The sequence below is a fragment of the Acanthochromis polyacanthus genome, chromosome 5, assembly GCF_021347895.1.
Source record: "Acanthochromis polyacanthus isolate Apoly-LR-REF ecotype Palm Island chromosome 5, KAUST_Apoly_ChrSc, whole genome shotgun sequence".
Lineage (NCBI taxonomy): Eukaryota > Metazoa > Chordata > Actinopteri > Pomacentridae > Acanthochromis > Acanthochromis polyacanthus.
In genome coordinates this window covers 39,852,840-39,864,198 of record NC_067117.1, presented here as the reverse complement: position 1 = coordinate 39,864,198, position 11,359 = coordinate 39,852,840, and the positions used below count along the sequence as shown (strand labels likewise).

Here is an 11,359-nt window from a genome sequence, read left to right as displayed (position 1 = left end):
GATGTCCTGGGACAATTCTCTCCTTCGCTTTCTGTTGTCCATGTTCAGTGTGGTACACACCTTTTCACCAAACAGCAGGGTGACTACTTGTCTCCCTTTAAATAGGCAGACTGACTGATTATGAGTTTGGACACACCTGAGTTAATCATGTCACTCTGGTCAAATAGTTTTCAATCTTTTATGGAGGTACCATCATTTTTGTCCAGGCCTGTTTCATTAGTTTGTTTTTTTAAATAATTATTTTTTATCAACAATTCAAAAGTAATGGCTGTTTTTGATTATTTAATTTTCAATAAATTTTTATTTATTGTTACTTTTGTGAGTTTCAAGTGATTTCAGTGAGAATTGTGGGTTTTTCCTTCTTTAGCAGAGGGGTACCAACAATTTTGTCCACGTGTGTACATTTTTTTTCGAAGTATTTTTGACCACTTTATGTTGTAGGTTTTCATTTACACCCTTTGAGTTGCGAACTGCAATGCCTGTAGCCTGTAGATCTCAGTTACGTATCTATCTATCTATCTATCTATCTATCTATCTATCTATCTATCTATCTATCTATCTATCTATCTATCTATCTATCTATCTATCTATCTATCTATCTATCTAAAGGAAAACATTTTTTCCAATGAAGACAAAATTAAATAAATGAAAAATCTTGTCCAGACATTGTTAAGGTGGTAAATGTAGCTGTTTAATACCTGACCTTTATTTATTCTAGCTGTAAACGGCTGATTTTTAATGGAATATCTCCATAGGGGTACAGAGGAACATTTCCAGCAACCATCACTCCTGTGTTCTAATGCTACATTGTGTTAGCTAATGGTAATGAAAGGCTCATTGATGATTAGAAAACCTTTGTGCAGTTATGTTAGCACATGGATAAAAGTGTGAAATTTCATGGAAAACATGAAACTGTCGAGGTGATCCCAAACTTTTGAATGGTAGTGTATATTAGACCTAAAAGGAGTCAGCACCTACTACTAGTACAGTCATTGCTGCTATTTTAAAATAATATATTGCCTTTTCTGTAACTTATACAGTATAACAAAGACGAAGATAAACAGGGAATTAGGACATTACAAGTATAAAGAAAACTACATACGATAGGCATGGCCCTTGCATCTAAAAAGCAAAACTAATTTCAGAAGTGACCAAATTGATATTTTTTTCTAATAACCAGTAGGGTGTGGGTCCTCTGTTTACAAAAAGAAATATAACTGTGAGAAAATGACCTTACTTCTGATTTGATCTGGTGCCTCTGTAAACATTTTTGCAATGAGTTAATGGTCTCAATTGCTAGTTTCACGTCTAATTTATTACAGCATGGTGTTCATTTAACAAACTATGGTTCCATTTAGAGTAAAACAGACAGTACAACAGGGTATATCTTAAGGTGGGGTTACACTATGACTGATAGGTCACTACTGTATCCATGTGCATAGTGGTCAGTTTCAAATGAGCAAGAATGCACTGCTGAATTCCAAACTCGAGGTAGTCCAGAAATGTTAACCTTTTATAAGCCGATGGAGCTAACATGATGGCTTCATTCATTCCATGCAAATAAGCCAACATCCACAATGCTCGGGCTGGGACACGTCACATCACCTAAACGACACACAACCTTCTTTATAAAATCCCAATAACTGGGTCAAATCTGCACTGTGAAAAGACATATAAAGATGTCCCAGTGTAGAAAAGAAAGAAAAAACTGGGTGAGTGGAGGAGTCCGATGCAATCCCATCCCATAAAAATTACATTCTTGTCCAACTACATTCAGTTCTCATTTGTCTGAAGAACACACACTCTCTCCTGAGAAGGTAAGTCCATGACACAGTAGGAAATGTGTCCAGTTTGAAGGTGAAAGGTGAAGGCAAAAACGTTTTAACGGCACTGTATATTGAAGCGTGCCGCCTAAAACATGTCATCTCTTTAGGTTAATTTAAATCAGGATTTTCACTGTAAAATCTACTTCTTAAAACTCTTTTTTTTTGGATCTTTTGAAGTCCTGTAGATAATGTTATGGCTAAAACCAGAACAATGCAGTAAACAGTGTTGAACCACCTGGTTGAAACTTAGCATACATTTAAATGACCAGTACATTTGCAATTTCGAATATGCTGAATAGGCCTTTCTGCAAACCTGATGAAGGAATTTAAAGAATGATGATGGATTAATGAGCAGAAACAATCAATCTGTCATAGCTGTCTGTCACTGGCTCCAAATTTGTTATCCAAAAGTGCTATTGTATAACACTCTGAAAAGACGAAAGACAAAAGAAAAAAAATCCCAGCGCTGCAGGGAATAGGTTTGCCACATCCAGGCAGTATCTGTGACCCTTGCATGCCTGCAGGCAAGAAGCAAGAGCCCCTTAAATCAATGCTTGAGCTAATTGCTGTTAGAGCTGAATAGAGGGGCCTGGGTTACAGCAATAGGATCAATGTTTATTGTGTGGATGAGCCAGCAATTGTGCCTGAATAAACTCGAATTAGAGTATTTTTGCCGTATTTACATATGAGTAGCAGAGACAACGGGCATTAATCCTTCCATGCTGAGATGCAGGTGTAACAGAAAGCAGAGTAGGGACGTTTTTTAAGGTTATTAACAAGAAAACTGGTGTTATAGGATGGCAACATGCTGGGCTAAGTATGGCACTAAGTCTGTATGGATTGGGAGAAATTATCACACATTTCTCCAGTTGCAGTATTATATTTAGAATAAATTCTATTAAAAATGTAAAAATGCTCTACCAAACTTCCAAGAGTCCATGCATCAGATTGCGTGTGACCTACAGTAAAATAAAACAGCTGTGCAAGAACTTTTAGGAACAAAACTAACAGAATCCTGATTTTAACCAACAGCCACTTGCTTCATGTGTGTATGCATACATGCAGTATGATGTACATAAAGAACTCACTGTTTTATGTGTCAGTTAAAAGCAGTTAATGAGAACAAATCATTGCTTGCATGTGAAAAAGCTTGCTGGTCACATTCAGATTCAAACTTTATTTTCATTTAGTAATTATTATCCCAGACACTATCTCAGGACAAAACTAGGATGCACCACACGGAAAAAAATAAAAACACAGAGTTTTTATTTAAACCCTAACCCTAACCCTTCTTTTACATGTTGAAAATTAAATGAATCATAATAAACACCAAGTTTACAATTATTTAAAGAATACAATATCCATGACTTACTGTGCATATATATATATATATATATATATATATATATATATATATATATATGCACAGATATTGCATTCATGAAGAAGAGTCACTGCTGATGATTAGGAGACACCCAGTCTGTAGTTGTAAAAATGTTCATTATGATGAAATTGTGATGCAGATTTTATGTAGCAATTTCCAAAAAGGCAGGTTGTCTAAGGGTCTGTTTGAAGGTCTTCCTGATGAATTAAAGGGCTTGCTAAACCCTTCAGCCTGAACCCTTAATTCAAGACTGTGACATATTTCCATATTATCTGAAGATGTACAAATTATATATAAGAATGGTGTGATAAGGATTTCAACTGAAAAATAATCTAAACCTGGAGTGTCAAACATGCGGCCTGCAGGCCAAAACCGGCCCACCTGAGGCTCCAATGTGGCCAAAGGACGACTTTATAAAGTGTAAAAATTACAGTGCAGACATTAAGCGGAGATTGTAAATTAGTAAATCTATAAATTCCAAATCATTTCTAGACAAGTTGTTTTGATCATAAAGTACAATACGACTTTGCTCATTGTTTTGTTTTTTTTTTGCAATTTTGTGTCTCATTTTTGTAATATTTTGTCTTGTTTTTGTTGTTTTTATCTTTTTTTCTTACTTTTGTCATTTCTCTTGTGTTTTTGTCATTTTGTTTGTCCTTTTGTGTTTCCTTTTTGCCTCATTTGTGTTTTTTGTCTTATTTTTGTCATTTGTCTTTTTCTTTTTCATTGTTTTGTGTCATTTTTGTGGTTTTGTTTTTTGTCTCACTTGGGTTTTCTATTTTTTTGTCATTTCATGTCTCGTCTTGTCATTTTTTGTCTCGTTTGTGTCCTTTCCGTAATTTTTTTGCCTTGCTTTTTGTTATTATTTTGTCACTTGTAATTTTTTGATCAAATTTTTGTCTCTTTTGGTTTGTTTCATGTCGTTTGTGTCATTTTTGGTGATTTTGTGTCTCATTTATGTAATATTTTGTCTTGGTTTTGTCTGATTCGTGTCATTTTGATCATAAATTAAATACTACATCATTCAGTTCCAGATACTTGTGACTAGATGTTTTGTGTGTTTTGTCGATAAACTAAATGATAAATTGAGGCATAGTGTTGTTTAAATTTATGTTTCTTGAGAAATTTCAGGTTGGTCATAATGTTTCATAAAAAGATGATTCCTTAAATGTGAACATTTTCAGAATGTACTTTTTTTTGCACTAAAACAAAGGAAACATTTGGATTTAGGGTTAGGGTTAACCCTAAAATGAGTTTGACAGCCCTGATCTAAATGATGTAAAAAGCTCCAGCATCCCTCATTCCTGTTTTTTTCTTTCCTATATGGTAAAACACAATGAATGTCAGTGAGTAATGTTCACGTATAGTGCTGATATTTTCCATCTTCCTACATGGACCCTTCCTTTTCCCCTCACCCTCCTCCTCCTCGTGTTGTGTGAACACTCTTGTCGCCCTTTAACTTGTTGGGAGTCCCTCAGGTAAAAAGGCCTGCAAACACATGAATTCAACACGACTCTTGTAGCGAATAGAGGAGAGGCTGCTGCTCATTGTAACTCCCACACAACACCGTGGATTCCAGCAAACTTCTTGCATGCCTCTTTAGAGGAAAAAAAAATCTCTTTTCATTTGTCCTTGTATACCTCTGACCAAGCTAAGTCTTTTCTTTTTCCTCTCTCCCTCTTTAATCCGTCCCTCTATTTCAGGAAGAAAAAACACAAAACCAGGTTCATGCAGTGCTTTAGTGGCTAAAAATGAAAGAGCTTGTGTTTTTTCTTTCTTTTTTTCCCCTCCCTGGTCTGAGCTGAGCCTTGAATCGCTCTGGAAAATTGGTTCTTTTGAATAGAGGGAAGGAGGAACAACGTTTAATAGGATCCAAAGGGAGTCTGTGCTCTTAAACAGGTGGAAATTGGAGGTCCTCGAATTTATACAAATAGTTAGTAAGTATATAAGCCGCCGTGGAAAAGCAGGAGCCCATCTCCGAGGATTAGGAGCTCTCTCCTGAAAAAAAAAATCCCAATTGGGGAGAAAAAAGATTACTGTGTTGTTAAGCAAATGAAAGCAGGGACTCAGTCAGCTGCTACAATGCGTGTTTAATGATGAAAACATCATTACGGTCAGAACATGTCCAGCCATTCTTCTGACTTTCATATTTATGCTGCACATGACATATGGCAGCCTGGAACCCGTGGCAGCCCCTCCGCGCATTTTTGGCTGTGAGGGCGTGCGGGCTGGTGAGGGCGTATCCCTGTCACCCAGTTAAGAGTTTGGGTGCCCGCTGATGTGAGGAGACAGTGATCTGCGCTGAGGAGGGGCGGCCGCTGCCAACATGTGACAGAGAGCAGTCGGCTGGTTTCTCGACTCCCATCTGACCACTGAAGAGGTAAAACTCCAACTTCACGCTCTCACATTCTCCAGGAGCTCCGGCTGCAGCTATTTGTCCTCTTTTTTTCCCTCCTCTCTCCTCTCCTCTTCTTCTTCTTTCTCCTTTCCCTAACGAGTTCTGTAATGTCCTGTTAATTTTGTGTGCACTAGTTAATGAGCATTAATCCATCACCCCTGGATGCTATTGTTGAGGGGGGTGGGGGGTGGGGGGCTATTTGAATGCAAATGCGTGACACTGTGACAGCAAGGTGCTTATTAAACTGATGTGTCCTCCTGTCTTTTCTGCTGGGAGCTCAGGAGAGTGAAAAGACGCGCTGCTGCTGCTGCTGCTGAGGAGCGGGTCGGACTACCGGGAGTTGCTCACACCAAGTTCTGCACTGCTGCAAACAAAACAGAAACAAAAAGAACAAAATGGCAAGTTCTGCCTCTTTGGAGACGGTGATGTCCTGTGGCAGGACGGGACCATCCGTGGCTACCAAAACCCTGGCCTTCTCCATAGACCGGATCATGTCCAAGAGCTCGGAGCCGAAGAGGAGCGCGGAGGAGCGGTCAGAGGGGAAGAAGGTGCTGGGACTCTGCTCCCCGATCCCCTGCATGATCCCACTGCAGCCCTTCAGCTACGACCTCCAAGCCAAGGCGCTGATGAACTACTCTGAGCTGTGGAGAGCCAGTTTCAGGGGAACTTTTTGCGGTTCCGCAGGCGTTCCGTGCAAAGGGAACTGCGGCATGTGCGGTAAAGCGGAGCCGGGCTTGAAGCAGCCGCTGCTGACTTCGGGGAGCAGGGTGGTGAAACCGCAGGTGATCCACCAGGCCGTGGCCGTGCCCAGCGGCGGCTCGCTCTACTATCTCAACTACCTGGACTCTGCGTACCAGCAGTCGGAGCTGCTGGCCGGTCACTGGTTCTCCAGTCCGCAGGCCCAGGCCTCTCTGTCGGCGCACCACAGACTCTTGCTGCTGGAGAACGCCAAGCTGGCCGGAGTGGGGTCCGACAAGATGCCCACACCTCAGTACCCGCACAAGGAACATCTGCCAGGACAGCTGGACCAGATAGTGAAGGAGAGTCACGGCCTGAGCGCCGAGAAGAACGGCGTAAAGACGCACAGCAAATTGAGCAGCGGCAGCGGCGGCGGTGCGGACGGAAAACCCAAAAACTTTACCTGTGAAGTGTGTGGAAAGGTAGATTTTATCCTTTAATAACTATGTATTAATTAAATGTATTACTGATGATGATAATGATAATGATAATGATAATAATAATAATAATAATAATAATACATTTTATATATACGCAATGCATAGCTTACATTTAGATTTTACAGTCAGAACAATGTAAATTATGTTTTCTATCAAAACAATTTATTCAGCTCTATATATGTATTTATTTCATTCTTAGAAATAAATCTAAATCTGTGTTTTTAAAGATTGTTCATGGCATGCTCTGCAGGTTTTCAACGCGCATTACAACCTGACCAGACACATGCCGGTGCACACCGGAGCGCGGCCCTTCGTGTGCAAAGTGTGCGGGAAAGGCTTCCGTCAGGCCAGCACGCTGTGCAGACACAAGATCATCCACACACAGGTGGGAACACCGTGCTGCTGATTTATGAAACCGAGTCGTTGATTTTAATTCGTTCAAACGGTGTTTATATTGTTATTTTTTTACTGCCGTCCGTGTAAAGGAAAAGCCTCATAAATGCAACCAGTGTGGGAAGGCGTTCAACAGGAGCTCCACGCTCAACACCCACGTACGGATCCACGCCGGGTACAAACCTTTTGTCTGTGAATTCTGCGGGAAGGGCTTCCACCAGAAAGGTAAATAATCCGCTCTGATGTCTTTTTAAAAATATATCCTATTATTCAGATCCTCTTCATTTTAACTCCTGACAGCAGCATCCGAAAAATGTTTCTGATTCTCCAGACAAAAAACAAAACTAAATTAAAAGGATTCCTTGCTGATGGTATGTATTTGCTCTAAATATACACAGAAAAAAACAGTCTTTATTTTTGCTTTTGTTGCGTGTTCAAATGTATTCTCAATTCGAAAAAAGAAAGATTATTTAAACTGTTTCCAGCTCTTGTGAAATTAATTCCTAAATGAAGGCCCGCATTTATCAGCATTTATTTATGGCAAAACAAACAAAGCAGCATTTCGAATCAGTCAGAGACTCCGCGGTTTTCGGATCCCAGATTTGATCCTGTGATGCTGTTGGAAAGTGTTTTGCAGTGTTGCTGTGTGCCTTCATTTGTTTTCCTGCACAGTTGAACTTGAGACTAAGAGGAAAATACGTTATTATGTGCAGTAATTTCACTGCATTTCATTAGGGCCGAGGAGACAGATTTTGTTTCTCAACAATGACAGCTCCGATTCCACACTCAGATCCGTGTGAGGCTGCAGCCATGCAGTGGCCTCAGAGGCTTGTGAAGGAATCCTCAGAGGCTGGAAGTTACCAGCTGCTGAAATAAATATTAGCTGCTGCTGTCGGAGTAACGGAGGGGGAAGAAGTGAAGGGCTGCCGACGAGCATGCAGCGATCAGTGGAAATGGGACATGTCACTTTCCACGGACTAATTCTCCCTTCAAGCCGGCATCATTTGCTCTGGGTCAGCTGCTAGACCCTGGCAGAGCTGGAAATCGGGGCTTTTTTTGTTGAGTTGTCGCTGCACTTGATTTTGACCAAGTTTGACAACTTCTTGACTTCGACACACAAAAACCTGATTAATGAAGGAGACTTCAGAGTGAACTGCTGACCTTGGCTGGAGGAAAAGAGAAGAAAAGGAGGCCTCTTTTATCATAGCTTAAAAAAATTCCACTAAAGCGCACAGTGTCTTACCGTCCTCCTGGGCTTTTTCCATGAGAATTGTCGATATTGGGCAGAAAATAAACGAGAGCATTTTGTTCTCTGTTTTCCATGCTCGTGAATAGCTTAGCATTACTTCCTCTTCCTTTCTTTGGGCATGTTTTGGTTTTGGAACTGAAATGCATACAGGCGCAATTAAACCATTTCGAAATCTCTACAGCACACTTACTCCAATATGTCAGACTGTGCTGAAACATTAAATTAGTGACTTGCTGGGCCTTTAAACACAGAGCTTTCAGGAATAAGGAAAAAATTAAAGGAACCTACAAGGTAAACCTAAATTATCCAAGATGTCTTCAACGGTTCTAAGAAATGACTCCTGTGATGCATACTGGCCTCATTATTTTTTCAGTTTCTGTAAACACTACCGTTAAAAAGTTTAGGGTCACTCAGACAATCTCATGTTTTCCATGAAAACTCCCACTTTTATCCATGTGCTAACATAATTGCACAAGGGTTTTCTAACCATCAATGAGCCTTTCAACACCATTAGCTAACACAATGTAGCATTAGAACACAGGAGTGATGGTTGCTGGAAATGTTCCTCTGTACCCCTATGGAGATATTCCATTAAAATCAGCTGTTTACAGCTACAATAGTCATTTACCACATTAACAATGTCTACACTGGATTTATCATTCATTTAATGTTATCTTCATTGAAAAAAAAAAGGTTTTCTTTCAATAATAAGGATATTTCTAAGTGACCCTAAACTTGGGGTCACTCACACCTTGCAATTACATCCGACAGTGAGAGGATGAGTTGCAGGTTTATTAGGTTTAAAAAGTAAATGCAAAACAAAACCAGCTGCTTGTAAGGTCACCACTATTTTCTCTTGGAATTTTTCAGAGTTTTAAAAGTGTTAGGCAGGAGAATTGTGGAGACTTTAGGTGTCTGGGAACTCATGAGTATACTCAGTCATTATTTGCTGATTGTATTTAGATTAAAAACAATAATAAATATTTCAATCAAATTAAGAAACGTGAAAACTGCAGGCAGCTGTTGTTGCCTTCAAAGACACATCTGCATCCAGTCTTCTCCCTCAGGTATGTGCTCATTGTTCCCTTATTTTATTTCCCAGGAAATTACAAGAACCACAAGCTGACACACAGTGGAGAGAAGCAGTATAAATGCTCCATCTGCAACAAGGCCTTCCACCAGATCTACAACTTGACGTTCCACATGCACACACACAACGACAAGAAGCCCTTCACCTGCGCCACCTGTGGCAAAGGCTTCTGCCGTAACTTTGACCTGAAGAAACACATCAGGAAGCTGCACGACAACAGCTTCTCTGCTGCATCTGAGGCCTCCAGAGAGCTGCAGAGCTGAAGCACTGCTACACCTTCAGTACTCCATGTCACACTGCAAGGCCCCTGAGAGACTGTCTGACTACAGGACCTGTAGCCAAGCTTAACCCCTTTTCAAAGTCCAGAGAGAAGGTGAGGGAATTCAATAAAACCTGGGCATGATTCCTGAAAAAGAACTGTTTGATCCGGTTTCAGGATCTTGCCCAAGTGTCTTAGCAGTGAGTCTGCAAGGAGTGAAGAAAAGAGCAGAATAACGGCGTCCATTTAACACGAGGCCCCAACCTGAAGGGAGACGATAGGACAGCTTTCTGTTCATGTGTCATTTCTTCCTGCTTTCTTATGCTAAAGCAACAAATCACCTGTCTCCATGATGGAAATGTAAATAATAGGTTATGGAAAGAAATTTTTAAAAAGTTATTTAAAATGTGAACTGCCTGGGAGCACATTGTGTATTTTACAGAAAAAATGTTAATGTGAATAAATAAGTTATAACTTATAATGAAAACTGAATGTTTGAGCCATGTTTTTGCAATTGTTTTGGAAGGGATTTGAAAATAAAACTGAAGAATATGATGACATCTCTACTGACTAAATGTAGAAACTTTTTGTTTTTTTATGTTTGCATTTCCACTGCTTGGTGCAAAAGATAACACAAAGGAATGTAAAAACACACACAGCAAAACACACGATGAAAACACAAAGTGGCAATTATATACATGAACAAAATCAATGAAACAGAAACATAAATGACAATATATTACACAACAAACACACAAGTAGAAGACTTCAGTGAAGAAATAAAACTCAACGCCTGCTAAACAAATAACCACACATGGAAAAATAATGAGAATTTAAAAAAAGAAACAATATGAAACAAATAGATTACACATGTGGATGTCTTTTTTTTCCTTCCAAAAAGAGCATATTGCTCATAAATGGAGTAAAATATAATAGTCAGAGATCAGATATTATCCGATCATTATATTTATTGCTTACTCCTCATCCCAAATACATGTAAAATACAATCCTCACTGAAGCTCAGGTCATAGGAGGTTAAAAATATGTATATATAAAAAGCATAAATACATAATACAAAATTAATTAGAAATGAAAAGACGAATAAACAAACAAAGCTGAAACAGTACAAAACATATACAATAGAAATCAATGAAAACAGCTGTAAATGTATTAGATCTGACCTGTTGTGTAGACACACACACACACACACACACACACACACACACACACACACACACACACACACACACACACACACACACACACACACACCTGCAAATTCATTTTCTGATTTGTTTTCTACTGAGTTTTAAAGCTCGTGACCAACAAGGTGCATGTCACAAGCATGGAATGTTGTTGCTGTTTGTCATTTCATTGATATTTATTTTGTTATCATAGCAATAATAACCAATAGAATAGAATAGGTCTTTACTGTCACTGTTACAAAAAAATATGAAAATCAGTTTGACATTCTGTATTAGCAGCATTAAAAGAAAAATTATACATAAAGCAATATTAAATACAGATTAAAAATATACAAAAGAACAAATATGGACCAGAGATATAAGCATACAACCATAAA

At 39.2% G+C, this 11,359-nt stretch overlaps 1 protein-coding gene across 1 annotated transcript; it reads left to right on the top strand.

The window, feature by feature from the left end:
• Positions 1 to 5,464: 5,464 nt before the first annotated feature.
• Positions 5,465 to 10,337, top strand: fezf2 (FEZ family zinc finger 2). The gene is made up of 5 exons (XM_022220761.2): positions 5,465 to 5,590; positions 5,890 to 6,768; positions 7,037 to 7,171; positions 7,272 to 7,404; positions 9,531 to 10,337. Exons 2-5 carry the CDS (start codon positions 6,004 to 6,006, stop codon positions 9,779 to 9,781), a joined length of 1,284 nt encoding a protein of 427 aa, XP_022076453.1. The 5' UTR covers positions 5,465 to 5,590; positions 5,890 to 6,003; the 3' UTR covers positions 9,782 to 10,337.
• The last annotated feature ends 1,022 nt before the right edge of the window (positions 10,338 to 11,359 follow it).

What these genes read in the sequence shown, in the direction of transcription:
- fezf2 (XM_022220761.2), top strand. Translation starts at nt 6,004, where the DNA reads ATGGCAAGTTCTGCCTCTTTGGAGACGGTGATGTCCTGTGGCAGGACG. An exon ending in CCTGTGAAGTGTGTGGAAAG is followed by an intron (nt 6,769 to 7,036) that starts GTAGATTTTATC and finishes CATGCTCTGCAG; the next exon opens with GTTTTCAACGCGCATTACAA. An exon ending in GAAGGGCTTCCACCAGAAAG is followed by an intron (nt 7,405 to 9,530) that starts GTAAATAATCCG and finishes TTTATTTCCCAG; the next exon opens with GAAATTACAAGAACCACAAG.